Source organism: Pristiophorus japonicus, chromosome 13 (assembly GCF_044704955.1).
Source record: "Pristiophorus japonicus isolate sPriJap1 chromosome 13, sPriJap1.hap1, whole genome shotgun sequence".
Classification (NCBI taxonomy): Eukaryota; Metazoa; Chordata; class Chondrichthyes; family Pristiophoridae; genus Pristiophorus; species Pristiophorus japonicus.
In genome coordinates, this window is record NC_091989.1 from 96,268,896 (window position 1) to 96,293,217 (window position 24,322).

General features: G+C 53.6%; 1 protein-coding gene across 1 annotated transcript in view; it reads left to right on the forward strand.

Annotated features, from left to right (window-relative positions):
- Positions 1-19,638, forward strand: part of e2f4 (E2F transcription factor 4) — a 51,045-nt gene extending 31,407 nt beyond the window's left edge. The window contains exons 3-6 of the mRNA XM_070896801.1: positions 2,422-2,771; positions 8,852-8,899; positions 17,671-17,715; positions 18,095-19,638. Of these exons, the coding sequence (XP_070752902.1) occupies positions 2,422-2,771; positions 8,852-8,899; positions 17,671-17,715; positions 18,095-18,210 (559 nt within the window). The 3' untranslated portion in view covers positions 18,211-19,638. The remainder of the gene's footprint in view (positions 1-2,421; positions 2,772-8,851; positions 8,900-17,670; positions 17,716-18,094) is intronic.
- The last annotated feature ends 4,684 nt before the right edge of the window (positions 19,639-24,322 follow it).

Here is a 24,322-nt window from a genome sequence, read left to right on the forward strand (position 1 = left end):
CTAGACGTTCCTATCACACATGGCACTGGCTGCCAGGCAACACACATGTGCATTGCACCATTAGAGTTTTAATTTCTTTCGAATAAAATACACATCTCACCAATGAAATCTGGTGGATGCAGGAAGTTTGGAGTGTGTGTCATTCCATTGATTAAACATTGTCCTCCCTCCCTCCCTCCCTCTGCCTCTCCCTCCCTATGCCTCTCCCTCCCTCCCTCTGCCTCTCCTATGCCTCTCCCTCCCTCCCTCTGCCTCTCCTATGCCTCTCCCTCTCCTATGCCTCTCTCTTCCTCCCACTGCCGCTCCCTCCCTCTGCCTCTACCTCCCTCCGCCTCTCCCTCCCTCCCCCTCCGCCTCTCCCTCCTTTCCCATCTGCCTCTCCCTCCTTTCCCAACCGCCTCTCCCTCCCTCCCCCTCCGCCTCTCCCTCCCACCCCCTCCGCCTCTCCCTCCTTTCCCCTCCGCCTCTCCCTCCCTCCCCCTCCGCCTCTCCCTCCCTCCGCCTCTCCCCTCCCTCCGTCCCCTCCGCCTCTCCCCTCCCTCCTTCCCCTCCGCCTCTCCCCTCCCTCCGCCTCTCCCCTCCCTCCGTCCCCTCCGCCTCTCCCCTCCCTCCGTCCCCTCCGCCTCTCCCCTCCCTCCGTCCCCTCCGCCTCTCCCCTCCCTCCGTCCCCTCCGCCTCTCCCCTCCCTCCGTCCCCTCCGCCTCTCCCCTCCCTCCGTCCCCTCCGCCTCTCCCCTCCCTCCGTCCCCTCCGCCTCTCCCCTCCCTCCGTCCCCTCCGCCTCTCCCCTCCCTCCGTCCCCTCCGCCTCTCCCCTCCCTCCGTCCCCTCCGCCTCTCCCCTCCCTCCGTCCCCTCCGCCTCTCCCCTCCCTCCGTCCCCTCCGCCTCTCCCCTCCCTCCGTCCCCTCCGCCTCTCCCCTCCCTCCGTCCCCTCCGCCTCTCCCCTCCCTCCGTCCCCTCCGCCTCTCCCCTCCCTCCGTCCCCTCCGCCTCTCCCCTCCCTCCGTCCCCTCCGCCTCTCCCCTCCCTCCGTCCCCTCCGCCTCTCCCCTCCCTCCGTCCCCTCCGCCTCTCCCCTCCCTCCGTCCCCTCCGCCTCTCCCCTCCCTCCGTCCCCTCCGCCTCTCCCCTCCCTCCGTCCCCTCCGCCTCTCCCCTCCCTCCGTCCCCTCCGCCTCTCCCCTCCCTCCGTCCCCTCCGCCTCTCCCCTCCCTCCGTCCCCTCCGCCTCTCCCCTCCCTCCGTCCCCTCCGCCTCTCCCCTCCCTCCGTCCCCTCCGCCTCTCCCCTCCCTCCGTCCCCTCCGCCTCTCCCCTCCCTCCGTCCCCTCCGCCTCTCCCCTCCCTCCGTCCCCTCCGCCTCTCCCCTCCCTCCGTCCCCTCCGCCTCTCCCCTCCCTCCGTCCCCTCGCCTCTCCCCTCCCTCCGTCCCCTCCGCCTCTCCCCTCCCTCCGTCCCCTCCGCCTCTCCCCTCCCTCCGTCCCCTCCGCCTCTCCCCTCCCTCCGTCCCCTCCGCCTCTCCCCTCCCTCCGTCCTCTCCCCTCCCTCCGCCTCTCCCCTCCCTCCGTCCCCTCCGCCTCTCCCCTCCCTCCGTCCCCTCCGCCCCTCCCCTCCCTCCGTCCCCTCCGCCCCTCCCCTCCCCTCCCTCCGTCCCCTCCGCCTCTCCCCTCCCTCCGTCCCCTCCGCCTCTCCCCTCCCTCCGTCCCCTCCGCCTCTCCCCTCCCTCCGTCCCCTCCGCCTCTCCCCTCCCTCCGTCCCCTCCGCCTCTCCCCTCCCTCCGCCTCTCCCCTCCCTCCGCCTCTCCCCTCCCTCCGCCTCTCCCCTCCCTCCGTCCCCTCCGCCTCTCCCCTCCCTCCGTCCCCTCCGCCTCTCCCCTCCCTCCGTCCCCTCCGCCTCTCCCCTCCCTCCGTCCCCTCCGCCTCTCCCCTCCCTCCGTCCCCTCCGCCTCTCCCCTCCCTCCGTCCCCTCCGCCTCTCCCCTCCCTCCGTCCCCTCCGCCTCTCCCCTCCCTCCGTCCCCTCCGCCTCTCCCCTCCCTCCGTCCCCTCCGCCTCTCCCCTCCCTCCGTCCCCTCCGCCTCTCCCCTCCCTCCGTCCCCTCCGCCTCTCCCCTCCCTCCGTCCCCTCCGCCTCTGCCTCTGCCTCCGTCCCCTCCGCCTCTGCCTCTGCCTCCGTCCCCTCCGCCTCCGCCTCTGCCTCTGCCTCCGTCCCCTCCGCCTCTGCCTCTCCCCTCCCCCTCCCCCTCGCTGCCTGTTCTTGCCTTTTACAAGGGTTTTTCCAGACAGGGAAAAACAGGTTTGGGGGATTTCATTAAAATATAAGTTGAACAGGAAGCCTAGTTATCAGTGGTATGTGTGGAATGAGGGTGGTGATGCCCTTTGAACGCGCTGTGACCTACAATCAACTATCTGGCTGGTATCCGGCCCTCCTTCAGGCAGTCACTTGTACAGAAGGCCCTGTCACAGTGCATTGAACACCACGGGCAGGAGCTGCCAACTCGGGTTCTGTTGGGCTTGGGAAAGGTTTGTTTTGCTGTGGCTACTAATACTGTTCATTTCCTCCCCTCCCTCTGCCCCATAGTGCCGAGTGCCTCAGTGCAGGAATCCCACAGCAACACCAGCAGTGTCTTAAGCCTGGAGCCCCTCAATCTGGTGCCAACGCCTGCCACTCAGACCGTAACCATGGAAACGCAGCCGCTAGAATCTTCAGCCTCATTGGACAGCAGCACGTCTTTATCCAACCCCACTACCTCCTTTGTACCAATCAAATCCGCACTGTCAGTGGGTGAGTTAGTTTTTTTTACTGCTATCTGCTCCCGTTTGTTGTGAGAAGGCTGAAGCAGTTGGGAGATTTTGTCTGAACTCTGCTTCACTGGCACTTGGAGTCACGAGCAGATTAGCCAACTTTGCAGATGGTACACACCAAAGCTGAACAGGATAAGCTGCACGGCACAATAGTTAGCTGACATTGTTCATGCTTCTCTCTCCTTGGGTACTGTCCCCTTCACCCTCAAATCTGCTGTCATCATCCCCTCCTCGAAAAAACAGGCCTTGACCTCCGTCCTTGCAAACTCCTTGAATGTGTTGTCGCCTCCAAAATCCGTGCCTATCTTTCCCGGAACTCCATGTTTGAATGCCTCCAATCCAGTTTCCCCTCCCACCACTGTATAGAAACGGCTCTGATTGAAGTCACAAATGACATCCTTTGTGACTGTGACAAAGGCAAACTATCCCTCCCCGTCCTTCTTGGCTTGTCTGCAGCCTTTGACACGGTTCACCACTCCATCCTTCTCCAAAGCCTCTCCACCGTCATCCAGCTGGGTGGGACTGCACTCGCCTGGTTCCATTCTTATCTATCTAATCGTAGTCAGAGAATCACCTGCAATGGCTTCTCTTCCCACCCCCACATCGTTACCTCTGGTGTCCCCCAAGGATCTATCCCTGGCCCCCTCCTATTTCTCATCTACAGGTTGCATCCAAAAACATCAGGTTCCACGTGTACACTGCTGACACCCAGCTCTACCTCACCACCACCTCGGTCTCTAAATTGTCAACAACCCCATTGTCGTATCCTGTGACTGCAACAAAAACTTATAATTCTATAGCAACTTTAACGTAGCGCCTTCCAGTTAGATGGTCCGTGTCCTGAGGTGAAGGTGCCGACTCGCTGGGTGCCGCGAGTGTCAGTTCGTATTCTTCATGCACTGTCCACGGGTTGTTTGAGTGCAGGGGCAGCACACTCGAGCCAGCTCCTCTTCCCGACCGCCGCCTGTGTCCGTGCGTACAGAGACGCATTCTCCTCACCTTTGTGTTTCTGTTGGCACCCGGCGTCCTGTGGCCCCGCTCCGGTTTCCGAGGCAGCGCTCGGTCCCGCGACCCTAACTGATTGACCCGTCATCGTGTCTTGTCACTCCAGCTGACGCAGGGGCGGTTGGTACCAGGTCTATCCTGGTGGCGGCCTGCTGGCAGCCTGCCATGATGACGTTATCTTCTGAGGGTGAGAGTGGGGGGGTGTGGTGGCCGTCCCCATGGCAGCCATCTGGCACAGCGTGCAGTACATCCTGGTGGATCGACCCGGTGCAGGGAAAAGGGCCTGTCCTGCATCATAGGTCTCGCCATATCCGAACCCTTACCTGACCAATCACGCAGGGTGATTGATCATCCCTCCTGTGACCCCCGGCCCTTCCCCCACACCCTCTGTCTCTCTTGGTCCCTAAGTCAGACCGTTTTTCTGGGCCCAAGTCGGAGTGGGTCAGTTGGCGATGCTTGCCGAGACTTACTTGCCTTAGAATGACAGGCTTTCCGGCAGTCTGGTCCACGTCTCGTCATGGGCAGATTGGGTTTCTGGGGAGGAAACCGTGATGTTTCTTGGTAACGGTGGTTATCTGAGGAAGGACTTCAACCCAGGCTTTAAAAAACAAATCTCAGTGCTCGTGTGAAGCACCTTGGGACGTTTCACTACGTTAAAGGTGCTATGTGAACACAAGTTGTGTCATTTATTATCCGTTATGAACAAGGCTGGCATTTATTCCCATCCCTCGTTTCCCTCAAAGTTGTATACAACTGTGTGTCTTGCTAGGCCGTTTCAGAGGGCAGTTAAATGCCCCCCACCTCTATAGACCAGGCCCAGTTGGGACAACAGGGTTCCTTCCCTAAAGGACATTCGTGAACCCGTTGGGTTTTTAACAATCTGACAGCTTCATGGTCATTTCTACTGATCCCAGCTTTTTATTTCCAGATTTTTAAAAACCTTGATTTCAAATTCACAATCTGCCAGTGTGGGCTTTGAGCTCCCATTCTCTGCATTATGAGAGCATCATCATCATAGACGGTCCCTCGTATCGCAGTGTGGGCTGGCCCGTGCTGTCCCTGGGCCCACACCTTTTCTGGCAGTAATATAACCACTGCTTTCTGTCCCCCTGCCCCCTTGGTGTGACGGAGCAGCGAGGGCAGGGTTCAGAGGGCAAGGGTCAGGATGTCTGGCTTTTCCTGCTTTTGGCAAGCTGAGCCCGAGGTGTGGAGTGGAAGCCCGGAAGAAGGCCAAGGCTTCACTCCAAACCCTTCCAAGGTAGTTTGGTGTTGAGTTATACAAGCAGGAGACGTGTGCTTGCTATCCCTGGCTTCAGTAGCACTGAACCGCAACGCTATTTGCCCTTCACATACGTAGAAAGTAAATGCATTGAGCAGGTAGCCTGCAGCGAAGGAGGTGGGCCTCCCGTTGAGAGAGAAATCTGGAATAAAAAGCTAGTATCAGTAATGGTGGCCATGAAACTACCAGATTGTTGTTAAAAACCCATCTGGTTCACTGTTGTCCTCCAGGGAAGGAAATCTGCTGTCCTTACCTGGTCTGGCCTATATGTGACTCCAGACCCACAGCAATGTGGTTGACTCTTAACTGCCCTCTGAATAAGGGGTCGGCCATTTAGGACTGAGATGAGGAGAAACTTCTTCACTCAGAGGGTGGTGAATCTCTGTAATTCTCTACCCCAGAGGGCTGTGGAGGCTCAGTCGTTGAGTATATTCAAGACAGAGATCGACAGATTTTTGAATATAAAGGGAATCAAGGGATATGGGGATATCGGGCAAGTGGAGTTGAGGTAGAAGATCAGCCATGATCTCATTGAATGGGCGTTATACTTTAGGAAGGATGTGAAGGCCTTAGAGAGGGTGCAGAAAAGTTGTACGAGAATGAGGGACTTCAGTTAAGCTGGGGTTGTTTTCTTTAGAGCAAAGAAAGTTGAGAGGAGGTTTGATCAAGGTGCTCAAAATCATGAGGGTTTGGACAGAGTAGATAGAGAGGAACTGTTCCCATTGATGAAAGTGTCGAGAACCAGAGGACACAGATTTAAGGTGATTGGCAGAAGAACCAAAGGCGACACGAAGAAAAACATCTGTACGCAGCGGATGGCTAGGATCTGGAATTCACGGCCTCATCATCATCATCAGCAGTCCCTCGAAATTGAGGAAGACTTGCTTCCACTCCAAAAATGAGTTCTTAGGTGACTGAACAGTCCAATATGGGAATTACAGTCTCTGTCACAGGTGGGACAGACAGTGGTTGGAGGAAAGGGTGGGTGGGACTGGTATATTCAGGACAGATCGGTAGCTTTTTGAATATTAAGGAGATCAAGGGATATGGTGACAGTGCAGGAAAGTAGAGTAGGAGTAGATCGGCCATGATCTCATTGAATGGCGGAGAGACAGAGGGCGTGGGGGAAGAGCCGGGGGCCACGGGAGGGAAGATCGCCCTGCGTGATTGGTTGGGTGAGGGGCCTTGCAGCCAAACCGGACCTGCCCCCCCCCTCACCCCCGCCCAACACCGATGCAGGTGAACGTTGCAGTGGTCAGGAGCCCAGAGTTCCATTGTGCTACCCTCCGTGTCGCCCTCATGAGATCAACCAATTCAGCGTCCGAGCAGGGGGCTTTCCTGGCCTGTAGGGATCAGCACTGCCCCAGGAGGGCCAGTTACCAACCAGACCAATGGGTGAAGCTCAAAGCTACCAACCTAACCGTCAAAATCGTGACACGGCCTGTCCCTTTAAAACCCCCGTGCTGAGGCGATGAACTGCTACCTGAGGTGCAGGAGGTAGGGGTGGGTGGGGTTAGGGGGATGAAAGACACACAGGTGCTGAACCTGTATCCTGTGTTGAAGAACCGTTACACCCAGCAGACAGTGTGCGACAGGCAGGCGGGTCCTGTGCTCATGTACCTAATGTTCAACCACTTCCTAATTTGAAGGAAGATGTTGCTGTAACTGCAGCAAGTGTTGACTGGGCGAGGGCAGGACCTGACACACACTCCCCCCATCCACACGCAAGGTTCTGTCTTTATTGTCAGGGCTGTTGAACAGAAAGGGTTTTCTCCTGGATTGTTTGGTAATCCGAAGCCCTCTGCACAAAGTGGTCGCTCATCCTGCCTCTGCCAGGCCCCACTCTAAACCAGGGGCTGTGACAGCAGCCCCTCTGCAATGTCAGTCTGGTGCTGGTTAAAGGGCCAACAGCCCCTACTGGAGGGGTGGCACTCCTGCATGTTGGCACTTGCACTTGCACTTGCTCAGATCCCTTTCCCTTCTCCCCCCCCTTCCCCTCTTTCTCTCCCCCCTTCCCCTCTTTCTCTCCCCCCTTCCCCTCTTTCTCTCCCCCCTTCCCCTCTTTCTCTCCCCCCTTCCCCTCTTTCTCCCCCCCTTCCCCTCTTTCTCCCCCTTCCCCTCTTTCTCCCCCTTCCCCTCTTTCTCCCCCTTCCCCTCTTTCTCCCCCCTTCCCCTCTTTCTGCCCCCTTCCCCTCTTTCTGCCCCCCTTCCCCTCTTTCTGCCCCCCTTCCCCTCTTTCTCCCCCCCTTCCCCTCTTTCTCCCCCCCTTCCCCTCTTTCTCCCCCTTCCCCTCTTTCTCCCCCTTCCCCTCTTTCTCCCCCTTCCCCTCTTTCTCCCCTCTTTCTCCCCCACTTCCCCTCTTTCTCCCCCCTTCCCCTCTTTCTCCCCCCTTCCCCTCTTTCTCCCCCCTTCCCCTCTTTCTCCCCCCTTCCCCTCTTTCTCACCCCCTTCCCCTCTTTCTCACCCCCTTCCCCTCTTTCTCACCCCCTTCCCATCTTTCTCCCCCCCCATCCCCTCTTTCTTCCCCTCTTTCTCCCCCCTTCCCCTCTTTCTCCCCCTTCCCCTCTTTCTCCCCCTTCCCCTCTTTCTCCCCCCCTTCCCCTCTTTCTCTTCCCCTCTTTCTCCCCCCTTCCCCTCTTTCTCCCCCCTTCCCCTCTTTCTCCCCCCTTCCCCTCTTTCTCCCCCTTCCCCTCTTTCTCCCCCCCTTCCCCTCTTTCTCCCCCCTTTCCCCTCTTTCTCCCCCCTTCCCCTCTTTCTCCCCCCCTTCCCCTCTTTCTCCCCCCCTTCCCCTCTTTCTCCCCCCCTTCCCCTCTTTCTCCCCCCCTTCCCCTCTTTCTCCCCCCCTTCCCCTCTTTCTCCCCCCCTTCCCCTCTTTCTCCCCCCCTTCCCCTCTTTCTCCCCCCCTTCCCCTCTTTCTCCCCCCCTTCCCCTCTTTCTCCCCCTCTTTCTCCCCCCCTTCCCCTCTTTCTCCCCCCCTTCCCCTCTTTCTCCCCCCCTTCCCCTCTTTCTCCCCCCCTTCCCCTCTTTCTCCCCCCCTTCCCCTCTTTCTCCCCCCTTCCCCTCTTTCTCCCCCCTTCCCCTCTTTCTCCCCCCTTCCCCTCTTTCTCCCCCCTTCCCCTCTTTCTCCCCCCCTTCCCCTCTTTCTCCCCCCCTTCCCCTCTTTCTCCCCCCCCTTCCCCTCTTTCTCCCCCCCTCCCCTCTTTCTCCCCCCCCTTCCCCTCTTTCTCCCCCCCTTCCCCTCTTTCTCCCCCCCTTCCCCTCTTTCTCCCCCCCTTCCCCTCTTTCTCCCCCCCTTCCCCTCTTTCTCCCCCCCTTCCCCTCTTTCTCCCCCCCTTCCCCTCTTTCTCCCCCCCTTCCCCTCTTTCTCCCCCCCTTCCCCTCTTTCTCCCCCCTTCCCCTCTTTCTCCCCCCTTCCCCTCTTTCTCCCCCCTTCCCCTCTTTCTCCCCCCTTCCCCTCTTTCTCCCCCCTTCCCCTCTTTCTCCCCCCTTCCCCTCTTTCTCCCCCCTTCCCCTCTTTCTCCCCCCTTCCCCTCTTTCTCCCCCCTTCCCCTCTTTCTCCCCCCTTCCCCTCTTTCTCCCCCCTTCCCCTCTTTCTCCCCCCTTCCCCTCTTTCTCCCCCCCCTTCCCCTCTTTCTCCCCCCCCTTCCCCTCTTTCTCCCCCCCCTCCCCTCTTTCTCCTCCCCCCCCCCCCCCCCCCCGCTCTCTCCTCCTCCTCCCCACCTCGCTCTCCAACACTTTTCTTGAGATAACTCAGTGTTGTGGTTTTCCCTTCACAGAATTGGAATTTCCGAAAGAGTTAACGGAGATGTTTGCCCCCACTAAAGGTAGGTGTGACTGAGTGCAGCTTTCACTGTGATTGGGGAGCTGTGCGTCTCCAACTGGTTCACACTGGCCTTGCTCGTTCAGCTAGTCCTGGACCCGGGTCCTCTCTGTGGCTCTGCCCGGGCCCTGGTCGCTCTGTGGCTCTGCCCGGGCCCTGGTCACTCTGTGGCTCTGCCCGGGCCCTGGTCGCTCTGTGGCTCTGCCTTTTCTTTCTCCCTTCCTCTCTTGAAGGCGTTTATCCCTGCCTGGAGAGCAATTTCACAAGCACCGGGTTCCCTCCGACCACTCACCCGCATGTCCATTCGTTATCCGTGGGCTATTCGACTGGGCGGCGGGGGGAAGTGGAGCTTACCCTTCCAGCCGGGGCTGAACCTGCTTCCTGCTTCTGACCTCACGGGTTGCTCAACTCTCACTCAGAGGAGCCCTGGCTAATCTCCAGCATCCCCTGGAACACCGAGGGCAGTTACAGCCCAGAGAACAGCTACCTCCGCGGAAACCGGACCCCACATTCTGGGGCCTTCTCGCTCTGTGCAGCCCGGGTTTAAAATACTTTTTGTTCCGCCTCCTCTCCTCTCCTCTCCGTTTGAGCTCCTGAGCAAACCCAAAATGCTGCCGCCCTCTGCTGTTCAGTCGCACAACTGCAACTTGGTCAATGGAACTCAAGAGCTTGGTTCTAATGAACGAGGATGCCCTGTAGCCCATTCATAAGAAATAGGAGGAGGAGTAGGCTATTTGGCCCCTCGAGCCTGCTCCGCCATTTAATAAGATCATGGCTGATCTGATCTTGGCCTCAACTCCACTTCCCTGCCCGCTCCCCATAACTCTTGACTCGCTTATCGTTCAAAAATCTGTCTATCTCCACTTTAAATATATTCAAGGACCCAGCCTCCAAAGCTCTCTGGGGTAGAGAATTCCACAGATTCGCGACCCTCCGAGAGAAGAAATTCCTCCTCAGTTTCTGTCTTAAACGGGAGACCCCTTATTCTGAAACTATGCCTCCCTAGTTCTAGATTTCCCCAAGAGGGGAAACATCCCCTCTGTATCTACCTTGGGGTTGGTATCCGGGACAATTCATCCTGAATACCAACCCCATCATCTCCCATCACAACGTCTGGCTGCCTCTTAACTTCAGCCGGCCTTCCTGCTCACTCGTTGCAGCCCTTGATCTGTGTGAAGGAATACTCCTGGGCCGTTGTTCTGCACTCGCTCCGTCCCCCTTGTCCCGCTGTCCCCCAGCCTGTTTGAAAGCCTCGTTTTGGGTGCTGGGAGAGCTGAGGTTTAATGAGTATGGCGTCTGCAGTCATGTGACTGCCCGCACGGTGGTACGGTGAGATCAAGTCTAAAATAAATTGGACTCGATCTTGTGGTTGTCGAACGCAGTGCCTCACTACAGTAGGCCTTCATCCTGGAGTGTCCCCTAAAGCCAACCTGGTAACTGGGAGGGGAGTCTCGGGCGGGTCCCATTCACTGCAGACCCACTGAGCCACATTAAACCGCTCCAGCACTGAGACAGAGAGTCGTTGCTGGGACTTGGGATGGCCAACATCTGCAAGACACATGGGTTCTTAGCAAGGGTTTATTCTTTGTTTCGTCAATGGTTCCCTAGTTACCTTGGGTGTGGAATCTTTCTGTTCGCAAATTGGTGTTTCCTGCATTACAACAGTGACGACAATTCAGAAGTGCTTCATTGGCTGGAGTGCTTTGCGAGGTCCTGAAATTGTAACGGCTCTATACAAATGCAAGTCTGTCTTTATGCTGATGAATTAATGGCTTGCAGACCAAGAATTCCTGACCGTGGCTCGAGGCAGCCACTCTGGGTTAACGTTTCATGATCACCAGTTTTTAAAAACCCAGGACTGCCTTCCATTTATTGTGTTTCTTCACCCTCTACTCTCAATGGTTTGTGCCACCGATCTCATCAATTAAGTATCGATATCTCCTTCCATTGGCTGTTCAACATGTGACCTCATCAAGTGGAATAGTCCATTTCAAGGCATTATAAAACAGTCAATTTTAAGGGTTGAGACGAGGCATTTTTTTTTTTGTTTGTTTTCAGTTTTATTTTCTCCGGGTAATTAGGGGGAATTTATGGCACAGGGTTTGGATTGTGGGAGCAAGTTGTGTCAGTTGAGTGGGACCCGTGCCAGCATTGAGTGCTGCTGCGCCAGATACAGCCTGGGGTGGAGGCAGAGTGAAACCCCCTCCCACCTGGAATTCAAAGTCTGCAGCGTGGGCCCCAAGGGGAGGCGCAGCACGGGCCCACGCTGCAGACTTTGAATTCCAGGGAGAGAGGTCCTGTGGGAAGGAGGACAGTAGGAGTATGTTTGTGTGTACTAGGCACATGCGGCAGAACCTGTTCTCCAATCGTCTTGGATCCCCTTGCCACTGGACCAAGACCTTGCTCTGTCAAGCCCTGTGGTGGCTGGTGTGCAGCGGCCACCCCACGTTTAAAAAAATAAAAAAAAATCCACACACAGGCATCTTCCACCCTTCAAAATGAAGTTTGGGATCTGGAATGTCAGAACCCTCATGGATAAACCCCAGCAGCGACAGACTGAAACGCCTTACTGCTATAGTTGCCCGGGAGCTCAGACGTTTCGACGTAGACATCGCCGCCCTAAGCGAGACCCAGCGGGCGGGGAAGGCCAGATCAAGGAACAAGTGGTGGTTACGCCACCTTCTGGAAAGGTAAACCAGAAGGAGAATGCCGCCTCCATAGAGTAGGCTTCGCCATAAAAAAATGAGCTAGTTGGCCATCTGAGACTCCCCTTCTGGGATAAATGAACGCCTCATGACCCTTCGACTCACCCTAGCCTGGAACCAGTGTTCTACGGTCATCAATGCGTACGCCCCAACACTGGACCCTACAGACGAGACCAAAGAGGAATTCTACTCCAGCCTCGAACAATCCCTCTCCCGAGTTCCAACGGGCGACAAGCTGATCCTCCTCGGCGACTTTAACGGCAGAGTTGGAGATGTGATCGGCAGAGGGGGGGGTAGGGTAAACCCAACTCCAGCAGCACCCTACTCCTGACGAAATGCTTAGAACATAGTCTTGTCATAACCAACACCTTGTTCTGTCAGAGACACAAGTACAAATTGTCTTGGCAACACCCTCGATCCAAACACTGGCATCTGTTAGACTACGTCATCATCCAAGCGAGGGACCGCAAGGACAGGAGCTGACGACTGCTGGACGAACCACCGCCTAATCCGCTCGGTGATGTCCCATCAATGTAGCCCCAAAACAGCAGCAGCAAAAGAAACACTACTGCAGGAAAATCGACACTAGAGCACTCCAACACCCTGCTAAGGAAGCCCTATTCAGCCATGGCCTCACTGCCAACTTGGCGACTCTGTGATCCAGAGACAGAGTGTCCATAGCGCCTGGTCGGCCTTCAAGGCCTCCATAATCAGCACCTGTGAAGAGATGCTCGGTCACTCGACCAGGAAACGCCAAGACTGGTTCGATGAGAGCGACCAGGGAAGCAGCAAGACAACTCGAGAGCAAGAAAGCCGCTCTACAGATGTCTGAAGGCCGAGGTCCAACAAAAAATTTGTAACCTAAAGAACAGATGGTGGGTGGAGAAAGCACAGGAGATCCAGCAACTAGCCGACAGCCACAGCGTGCGAGGATTCCTCACCGCAGTCAAGGCCACCTACAGCCCAAGTGCTCAAGGTCCTACCCCACTGTGGGCCAAGGACGGACAGGTGCTAATCAAGGACAGAGAGGCGCTAATCAAGGACAGAGAGGCAGTCAGCAACTGGAAGGAGCACTTCGAGGATTTCCTCAACCGAGACTCTATATCTTTGACGTTGGTGTCCTCGACTCCATCCAGCAGCAGGCTAACCGCCACCATCCCAGCACAACTCCAGCCCGAGGGGCACGAGGTTGAAAACACCATCCGACAACTGAAGAACAACAAGACCTCCGGAGCAGATGGAATCCCCGCTGAAGCACTTAAAGCATGGTGGAGAAGCATTATTGCCGCGAATACATGAGGTCATTTCTCTTATTTGGAAGGAGGAGAGCACGTCAGGGGATCTCGGATGCTGTAATCGTGACCATCTTCAAGAAGTGCGACAAGTCCAATTGCGGTAACTACAGGAGAGTTTCCCTGCTGTCTACCACAGGGAAAGTTAACGCAGGAATCCTTCTGAATCGCCTTCTCCCCGTGGCAGAAGAGCTCCTCCCAGAGTCGCAATGCAGATTCCACCCATTAAGGGGCACAATGGACATGCTTAAGCCCACAGCAGATACAAGAGAAATGCAGGGAACAGCAGCAACCACTGTACATGGCCGCCTTTGACCTCACAAAAACCTTCGACACTTTCAACCGTGAGGGATTATGGAGCGTCCTCTTCAAATTCGGCTGTCCTCAAAAGTTTGTCACCATCCTCCGCTGCCTCATGATGACATACAAGCCGTGATCCTGACCAACGGATCCACCACAGACCCAATTCATGTCCGGACCGGGGTGAAGCAAGGCTGCGTCATCGCACCAACGCTGTTCTCGATCTTCCTTGCTGCAATGCTCCATCTCGCCCTCCGCAAACTCCCCGCTGGAGTGGAGCTAATTTACAGAACAAACGGGTAACTGTTCAACCGCCGCCGTCTCCAGGCCAGATCCAAGACCATCCCATCCTCTGTCATCGAACTACAGTACGCAGACGATGCTTGTGTCTGCGCACACTGAGGCCGATCTCCAAGTCATCATCAACACTTTCACCGAGACGTACGAGAGCATGGATGGGTCTTGCACTAAACATCCATAAGACAAAGGTCCTCTGCCAACCTGCCCCCGCCATACAGCACTGCCCCCTGATTATCAAAATCCACAATGAGGCCTTGGACAAAGTGGATCATTTTCCTTACCTTGGGAACCTACTGTCAACAAGGTTCCGATGTCGATGACTAGGTCCAACACCGCCTCCAGTGTGTCAACGCTGCCTTTGGTCGCCTAACGACTAGAGTGTTTGAAGACCAGAACTTTAACACCGGTACAAAGCTCATGGTCTACAGAGCAGTAGTGATACTTGCCCTCCTATATGCTTCAAAGACATGGACTATATACAGCAGGCACATCAAAGCATTGGAAAAGTACCACCAACGCTACCTCTGCAAGATCCTGCAAATCCATTGGTCAGTGTTCTAGCTCAGGCCAGCATCAAAGCATTGACCACGCTCGATTAGCTCCGTTGGGCGGGCCACATTGTCTGCATGCCTGATATAAGACTCCCTAAACAAGCGCTCTACTCTGAGCTCCAACACGGCAAGCGAGTCCCAATTGGGCAGAGGAAACGCTCACAGCCTCCTTGATAAAGTGCAACATCCCCATCGACACCTGGGAATCCCTGGCGTAAGATCATTCAAAGTGGAAGAGGATAATCCGGGAAGGTGCCGAACACGTAGAGTCTCTTCGCCGGGAGCCAGCGGGCACCAAGTGCAAACAGCGGAAGGAACGCGTGACAACCCAAACACTCCAACCAACGTCCCTTCAACCACCAGTGGCAGAGACTGTATGTCCCGCGTCGGACTCATCAGACACCTGAGAACTCATTTTTAGTGTGGAAGCAAGTCATCCTCGACTCCGAGGGAATGCCTAAGAAGAAGATTGGATCGTGTGTGGCTCAGGATCACTGGGAGCCGGGTTCAAACTCCGCCAACCCCCCCCCCCCCCCCCACATCAGTAAGGGGGGAGAGTGAGGCCTTCACCATGTGTGTCTGGGCTGGCTGTAAGCGGAGGTCATGGGTCACTGCACCAGATAAGCCGATCCCTTCTGATCAGAAGTCACCGAGCTCTCTGGCTGTTGGTCCAGCTGTTGTTTGCTACAGATGTTCGCACTCCCCAACTGTCCTGTTTCGCCTCGTAGTTTCTGCTTGTTTTCGTTCTTGGTGGGATAACGCGCTTTTGTGTAAGTTTAACGGTTCATTAACCGTCCGCTCTAATCTGGAAAGTCCCTGCTGCTAAACTGGGGCTGAGCGCGTGTGTTTTTTCCTGTCCAGCCCCAGTCTGCACCCCACCCCCGGTTAGTCTGCTGCTGCCCAATCAGGTGGTTGCTGGCTCTGGGACTCCCACCTACCCCATTTCAAACCCTTCTTATTCCCTTTCAAGGGGGAGACTTGCCCTCGTTTGTAAATCTCAACTGCTAGCATTGTACCATTGTTTATAAAGGGGAGGAAGGGATAAACTGGGTAATTACAGGCCAGTTAGTTTAACCTCGGCGGTGGCAAGTTATTGGAATCAATTCTGAGGGACAGGATAAATCTTCATTTTAGAACAACAGAGTATTAATCAAGGACAGTCAACATGGATTTGTTAAGGGAAGGTTGCGTCTGACTAACTTGATTGAATTTTTTGAGGAGGTAACCAGGAGTGTTGATGAGGGTAGTGAGTTTGATGTAGTCTACATGGATTTTAGCAAGGCCTTTGATAAGGTCCCCTAGAGCAGACTGGTCAGAAAAGTAAAAGCCCATGGGATCCCAGGGAGTGGCAAGTTGGATCCAAAATTGACTCAGTGGCAGGAAGCAAAGGAACCAAAGATGGGTGTATTTGCAACTGGAAGGCTGTTTCCAGTGGGGTTCCACAGGGCTCAGTACTCGGTCCCTTGCTGTTTGTAGTATAAATGATTTAGACTTAAATGTAAGGGGCATGATAAAGAAATTTGCAGATGATACACACATTGGCCGTGTGGTTGAAAGCTGTAGGACTGCAGGTGGATATCAATAGACTGGGCAGAGCAGTGGCAAATGGAATTCAATCCGGAGAAGTGTGAGGTAATGCATTTGGGGAGGTGCAACAAGGCAAGGGAATACACAACAACAACTTTTATTTATATAGCACCTTTAACGTAGTAAAACGTCCCAAGGTGCTTCACAGCAGTGTTATAAGACAAAACAATAAATTTGACACCGAGCCACATAAGAAATTAGCGCAAGTGACCAAAAGCTTGGTTAAAGATGTAGGTTTTAAGGATCATCTTGAAGGAGGAAAGAGAAGCGGAGAGGTTTAGGGAGGGAGTTCCAGAGCTTGGGGCCCAAGCAGCTGAAGGCACGGCCATCAATGGTTGGGCAATTATAACCAGGGATGCTCAGAATCTCAGGGGGTTGTGAGGCTGCAGGAGATTAGAGATAGCAAGGGGCGAGGCCATGGAGTGATTTGTAAACAAGGATGAGAATTTTGAAATCGAAGTGTTGCTTAACCGGAATGTAGGTCAGCGAGCACAGGGGTGATGGGTGAGCAGGATAAATAATTTATTGACACAATAAATGGGAGGATACTGAGAGGTTTGGAGCAACAGAGGGACCTTGGAGTGCTTGTCCATAGATCCTTAAAGGTAACCGCATTGGTCAATAAGGTAGTTAAAAAGACATACGGATTGCTTTCCTTTATTAGCTAAGGCATAGACTATAAAAGCAGGGAAGTTATGCTAAAACTGTATACAACACTAGTTAGACCACAGCTTAGAGTACTGCGTACAGTTCTGGTCACCACGTTGCAGGAAAGATGTGATTGCACTAGAGAGGGTACGGAGAAGATCTATGAGGATATTGCCAGGACTGGAGAATTTTAGCTATGAGGAAAGATTGGATAAGCTGGTGTTGTTTTCCTTGGAACAGAGGAGGCTGAGTGGAGATTTGATTGAGGTGTATAAAATTATGAGGGGTCTAGATAGCGTGGATAGGAAGGACCCTATTTCCCTTAACAGAGGGGTCAACACCAGGGGGCATAGATTTAAAATAATTGGTAGGATTAGTGGGGAGATGAGGGGAAAAAAATCACCCAGAGGGTAGAGGCAGAAACCCTCGCCACATTTTAAAAGTACTTGGATGTGCACTTGAAGAGCCGTAACCTACAGGGCTACAGATCTAGTGCTGGAAAGTGGGATTAGGCTGAATAGCTCTTGGCCGGCCGGCATGGACACGATAGGCCGAATGGCCAGTGTCGTAATTTTCTATGATTCTGTGATGTTGCAAATTCCCCCAACTCATGCCCAGGTTTTGCTCTTTCCTTAAAGCTTTCCACATTTGGGGGGTGGTTACGCTGAGGAATCGTCACCCTGCTGGTGTTTCTATCGCACTTTTCACAATCTCAGGACTCCCCGAAGCGCTTTACAGCCAATGAAGTACTTTTTGAAGTGTGGTCACCGCTTCATTGTGGGAAACGCAGCAGTCGATTTGCGCACAGCAAGCTCCCACAAACAGCAACATGATGATTTCCAGATAATCTGTGAACTTTGGTTGAGGGGTAACCATTGGCCAGGTCTCCGGAGGGAACTTCCCTGCTCTTCGAAATAGTGCCATGGGATGTTTTATGTCTACCTGGGAAGGCAGACGGGGCCTCGGTTTAACGTCTCATCTGAAAGAATGTACCCTGGATTATGTGTTCATGTATCTGGAGCAGGACTTGAACCCACAGCCCTCTGAGTCAGAGTTGACCCACTGAGGCAATGCTGGCCTCTCAGGATGAGGTATTGGGAAGTGAGCCATGTCTGTGGAATGTACCCCAGCAGGGAGTCGGTGCCGAGGGGGAGGGGAGGCCCTCAATAAAAGACTAAAGCTGGGTGGAAATGGGTGAGGTTGTAGCACCATTTGCTTGTGTTGGGAATGATTGGACACAACTTGTTCTCTACAGCACCCTGATAATTAGTTCCTGGGACTGGCACAAAGTGGGAAGCGGTGTTGACCCGTTTCTGTGCTGTAGATTGCACGCGATAAATGAATGTGTACCCCTGCAGTATGTTGGGACATGCTTTGTTTTTGTTTTTGCAGAATGTATGGATTCTGACCTCATAGATGAGCTGATGTCCTCAGAAGGTGAGACTTTTAGACCGGGGGAGTACTGGACCGAGGGATGAAAGATTCCCCACGGGAGGGGCACAGCCCTGAGGGAAGGCTGGAGTGCACCACTTTGGGAGGGGGTACCCTATGAGAGAAGGTTGGAGCGCACCACTTTGAGGGGAGGGGGGGGGAACCCTATGAGGAAAGTTTGGAGCGCACCACTTGGGGGAGGGGGGGGCAACCCTATGAGGGAAGGTTGGACTCGACCCCTGTGTGGGACAGGTGGACAGTCCTGTATACATGACCTCCCTTTTTGAGTGCAGTTACCCGGGAGGTCTGACCTTGGGTGTGACCTGGGCTACCATGCCCTGCGAATGTCTGTGTGACCACCTTGCCCGTTCTGTTTCCCTCGCAGTTTTCGCTCCGCTGCTGAGGCTCTCTCCGCCACCGGGAGACCACGACTATTACTTCAACCTCGACGACAGTGAAGGCGTTTGCGACCTGTTTGACGTCCCGATACTTAACCTTTGACCTCTCCCCGGACTTTGTCGCCAGGCAGCTGTGTATAGAACTTTTAAAACATTTTTTTAACAAACAAAAAAAAGAGAAAAAAAAATTTTTTTTTTTAAATGGCATCTTTTCCAATTCTAAATGGATCTCCCTGGAGTGAGATGAACTCTTGACTGCAGCAGACTATGGTGCAAAAAAAATAATGGAAAGGGAAAGGTTGTCGATGGGCGGAGCCACGATAATTGGCGGTTTCAAGTTGCTCTCCCGTTTTCTTCATTTGTCGTCTTCACGTCCTCGGAAGAGAATAATGGGATCGTTCTTCAATCCACGGCCAAGCGCAATTTTGGTCCTGTCTCCGTCATCGGCCTTGCTGCAGGCATCCCCTGGAGTCAGCGGCTGGCAGATGTAGTGGTGGTCCGGGTAACGGAAACGCTGGGGTTTGTGCAAGATAGCGACATGGAGGCCGGGTGCCAAAAGCCAACCTGCTTGGCTCAGAGGCAGCCACCCTGGATCAACATTTCATTCGAGAAGCCGTGTTCACAAGTTTTAAAAACCCAAGACTGCCTTCCATTTATTGACGAGACTTGTGTTCCTCCTTCCCCTCTGCTCTCAATGGATTGTGCCACTGACCTCATCAATGAAGTCTCACTTTGGCTGTTCAACATATGACCTCATCAACTGGAATAGTTCATTTCGAGGCGGGGGTGGGGTGGTGGGAGCATTATAAAACTTTACGGTTGAGAAGAGGTTTTTTTTCTTTTGTTTTTAGCCTTTTTTCTCCTGTATCTGCACAGACCCAAAGGACATTGCACCGAGCTCTCGGGTACAAAGGCCAGAATCCTTGAGCGTAGATCTCGGGTTTCCATCGGCGTTGAAGAGCCCATTTTCAAATTGCTTTTTGGGGGTTTTCTCAGGGGTCCCCCCGCTAACCATGAAGGGAATATTTCCCCACCCTGAGTGACCCTTTCCCCTTGGACATGTGCCTGTGGCGCTGGTAAGTTTTTAAGAAGCCCCCTCCTTCTGCTCACTAGTCCCAAAGGAGGAGTCTGGTCTCCTTGGATGAGCCCTCTGTATAAGCTACCACTGTCTGGCTGCTGATGTGTCCATCCTACACGAAATAGGTCATAGGTCACAGTTAACACATTCTGACTGGTTGTCATGACAAATTGCTTTTCCTTGTTGTCTTCCAATTTGCAAGTGTGGGGGTGAATGAACAGTCTAATTACTGGTAACCAAGGTTCCCATGGTATTGGCTTTGAAGCAAATAATGTCAAAATGGATCCTCTTAAACAAGCACAGAAACGCTGGTTTCCTACATCACATGTATGTCAAGGTCTCCGTGCTAATGTTCAAACTTGATTCCATTTTTTTTAATGTATATTTTAAATGTCTCGGGGTAGATTCCCATTGTCTTTTACCCGTGGTGATTTGTACGCACCGATCAGGGTTGCCGAGTATTGCTTTTCAAAAAAGTAATGGGGCGGGGGGTGGAGGTAGAGGCTGTTTTGCCTATCTCACAGTGGCAAGGGGAGGGGGGGGGCAGGCACTTGGAACCCAACTATGTGACACTGCTATGGGTCTCACTAAAATAGTAGCACATTTAACCGAGAGAGCTTTGCTTCCTTGTTGCCACACGTTCAAGGGAGGATAGGGAGCTGTAAAGGGAAAATAAATCGTTTGCATCTCCATTACTGAATCCATCGTGTGGGAAATGGTTGTTTGGTTGCTTGTCACTGCCTAGCCCTGGCACCCTCTAACAGTGCTCTTCCTGTGCTGCCAGAGCCATCTTGTTACACTGTTGTATATATTTTATTTTTTTTGCTGATTTTCCCTCACTGTAGATAGCTTGGCCCCATTCACTTTAAAAAAAAAAAAAAAAAAAAATTGTTTCTAGGATGTGGGCATCGCTGCCAAGGCCAGCATTTATTCCCCAACCCTAATTGCCCTTGAGAAAGTGGTGGTGAGCCGCCTTCTTGAACCGCTGCAGTCCGTGTGGTGAAGGTACTCCCACAGTGTTGTTGGGGAAGGAGTTCCAGGATTTTGACCCAGCGACGATGAGGGAATAGCGATATATTTCCATGTCCGGAATGTGTGTGTGTGACTTGGAGGTGATGGTGTTCCTATGCGCCTGCTGCCCTTGTCCTAGTGGTAGAGGTCGCGGGTTTGGGAGGTGCTGCTGAAGAAGCCTTGGCGAGCTGCTGCAGTGCATCTTGTAGATGGTACACACTGCAGTCACAGTATGCTGGTGATGGAGGGAGTGAATGTTTACGGTGGTACACACTGCAGCTATGGCGCATTCTGCATGTGTAAATTCAGTTGCTGCCTTGATGGGAAATGAACAACTAAAACGCAGGAGTCCGTTGTGGCCCAGACGGTTCTGAAGACATGTGAAAATATTCCGAGCTGTTGTGCAGGAATATATCCGGCGGATCCTCCCTGTAATACCCTCAGATTCAGTCACTCCGTATCCAACCGGGTGGCAGAGACTGGTTGATGTGTCCGGGCCAGGATTTTATTCTCGCTCGGCCGGCTGTCTGCTTGAAAACTCAGGCAGGCAGAGTGTGTCCGATGCACGTTGCATCCTCGCTACACCCTTAGCAACACACCCCAGTTACCAAGGTCCAGCTCTGTCTACCTCTCTCTCTCTCTCTCTCTCACCACAGGCACAGCCTGAGATTGGGCCTTCCTGAGGTGGGGTGATCCACAGTATGCTGCTAGGCCGCAGGCACAGCCTCCCCTCGGCTTCGTTCCATTCTGTATTCTTCCACACACCGCTGTTAGCGCGAGCTAAATCCATCAGTAACAAACTTAGCAGTCTATCACAACAGCAACTTGTAATTATATAGCGCCTTTAACGTAGTGAAACGTCCCAAGGCGCTTCACGAGTATTATGCACTAATAATTTGACACCAAGCCACATAAGTAGAAATTAGTGCAGGTGACCAAAAGCTTGATCAAAGAGGTAGGTTTTAAGGAGCGTCTTGAAGGAGGAAAGGGAGGTAGAGAGGCGGAGAAGTTTAGGCAGGGAGTTTCAGAGCTTGGGGCTCAGGCAACAGAAGGCACGGCCACCAATGGTTGAGTGATTATAATCAGGGATGCTTAGGAGGGCAGAATTAGAGGAGCGCAGTGGATCTCTAATGGATCTCTAGACCTGACTCTTCCAGCGCACTGCTGGCTGGTTTCCCACATTCTACCAGACGTAAAATACAGGTGATCCAAAACTCGGCTGCCCATGTCCTAACTCGCACCAAGTCCCGCTCACCCATCACCCCTGTGCTCAGACCTACATTGGCTTCCAGTTAAACAACACCTCGATTTCAAAATGCTCATCCTTATTTTCAATTCCCTCCATGGCCTCGCCCCTCCCTATCTCTGTAATCTCCTACAGCCCCGCCCCCCACCACCCGAGATAGAGGATGGAGAACGTGCTGGATTACCCACTGCTTGTCAATGTGACACTGGGAGGCCCTGATGCCTCTCAGTTGCCTGTGTTGGTGCTTCACACTTTATACTGGCTGGATATTTAGTGCAGAACTGCTTCCCTGTGATATGCCAGGTGATCTGTGTTTGAAAACTCACCCACATCTTGCAAAGCCCTTGGGAGCTTCTTCCCCTGCCAGATCATCATCATCATAGGCAGTCCCTCGAAATGAGGATGACTTGCTTCCACACCGAAAAGGGATGAGTTTACAGGTGTTTCAATGAAGGACCTGATATTCCAAATCCCAAACTACATCCTGAAGGCTGGAAGATGCCTGTGTGTTGATTTTTTTAACGTGGTGGCCGGCCCAGCCTCCACACGGACTTGACAGAGCTAGGTCTTGGTCCAGTGGCAAGGATTAGCCAAGACAACTGGAGACCAGCTCTGCTGCACGGACCCAATGTGCACACATATCGCAGTGTGGGCTGGCTCGTGCTGCCCCTGGGCCCGCGCCTCTTCCGGGCCCCAGACTCGCGTCTCTCCTGGGTCCCGATCAAGTCCCTCTACGAGCTGTTGCCACTCCTTCGTCCCGGTCTCGCCATTCCTGCTGTACCTGCCCGCACTGAAATCAGCCGTCGCCCTCCTGCAGCAGCACATGCTGCTCCCTGCAGTGGTACCGCCGCATGCTGCTCCCTCTAATGGCCCCGGCCTGCTGATGGTCTTGCAGGCCGGGACCATGCCGATTTCCGGGCCGGGCCAACGCATCCTGCCAGATATGCATCCAGTGTCCCTGAATTTACCGACACTAATCTTGGTCACCGCCTTCCCCAGGTGTTCCTCGCATTCGCTGGTTCCCGTGGACTACGTAAATCTAAAACGTTCACATGTCATCACATCCTGTGCCGCATCCTGCGGTCCAGCCGGTCACTGTTCACTCCTCTTGCCGCTGACTGGGGTTTGTTCTGATTCAACAAGGTCCAGGTCCTTGCTCTCGCGGCCTGGACCTCGAGAGCACGATCTGAAGCGATCGCTTTGTTTCCTCAGAAGCGGCAGTAAAGGTGTTCAGCAGATAGACGGACGTCAGGCTGAGGGAGTTCGGGTGATGGAAGGATGGTCTTGCTGGGCCGAACGGCCTCTCCTGGCCCCTGATTGCTCTTTCTGCTATTCTCTCTCTCCCACCAATGCCACAGCCTCGCCACTGAAAATCTTGTTTCTCTCTTATTCGAGGATGAAGACGACACATTTGTGTAACTTCCCCCTGTCCCCGTTTTATCAACACATTGATCCATTTAAAATAAGTGGGTTGCAGCTTGTGTCAAAATCACAGAATTTGTAGAATGTTTTATTAGTATAATGCAGGTGATGCGAGGGAATGAACTGTCATTTTGGGATGTAGTTGAATAAGGATAAGGGGTAAGCCATTTAGGACCGAGATGAGGAGAAACTTCTTCACCCAGGGAGTGGTGAACCTGTGGAATTCTCTACCACAGAAAGTTGTTGAGGCCAATTCACTAAATATATTCAAAAAGGAGTTAGATGTAGTCCTTACTACTAGGGAGATCAAGGGGTATGGCGAGAAAGCAGGAATGGGATACTGAAGTTGCATGTTCAGCCATGAACTCATTGAATGTTGGTGCAGGCTTGAAGGGCCGAATGGCCTACTGCACCTATTTTCTATGTCTCAATCCACCCCGATCCTTTCGTCCTTTCATAGAACCATAGAGCACAGAAGAAGGCTATTCGGCCCGTCGTGCCTGTGCCGGATCTGAGTGAACTATCCAATCAGTCCCCTGCTCTTTCCCCACAGCCCTGCAATATTTTCCCCTTCCAAGTATTTATCCGATTCGCTGTTGAAAGTTACTATTGGATCTGCTTTCCCCACCCTTTCAGGCCGTGCGTTCCAGATCACAACAACTCGCTGCGTAAAAGCAATTCTCATTTTGCCTCTGGTTCTTTTCCAATCACCTTCATTCTGTCCTCTGGTTATCGACCCTCCTGCCAGTAGGAACAGTTTCTCCCCATCTACTCCATCAAACACACCTCATCATTTTGAGCACCTCTTTTAAATCTCTCTTTACCTTCTCTGCTCTGAGGAAAAACAATCCCAGCTTCTCTAATCTCTCCACATAACTAAAGTCTCTCTCATCCTGGTACCATTCTAGCAAATCTCCTCTGCACCCTCTCCAAGGCCTTGACTTCTTTCCTAAAGAGTTGTCCACAATGCTCCAGCTGACCCTTGCGTCTCCTCCACTGGTTAAGCTCCTTCCATGGGGCTCAGTCCCTCCCTCTCATACTGAGCAGGTCAGTTGCTCCTGATCAGTTTCAACTCTCCTAAGAGCTGATGCCTGCCCAAGACTTGAGTGCTGTACCTAGATGTAGAGACTCTTTGCACCTATCCCTCACATCCCTGGGAGAGACACAAGGCAGCTTTCTCGCCTGTAGCCTCTAACCTCTATCTCTCTTGTCACAACCCTTATCATAGAATCATAGAAAATCACGACGTAGAAACATAGAAAATAGGTGCAGGAGTAGGCCATTTGGCCCTTCGAGCCTGCACCACCATTCAAATGACCATGCACTTCGGTACCCCATTCCTGCTTTCTCTCCATACCCCTTAATCCCTTTAGCCGTAAGGGCCACATCGAACTCCCTTTTGAATATATCTAATGAACTGACCTCAACAACTTTCTGTGGTAGAGAATTCCACATGCT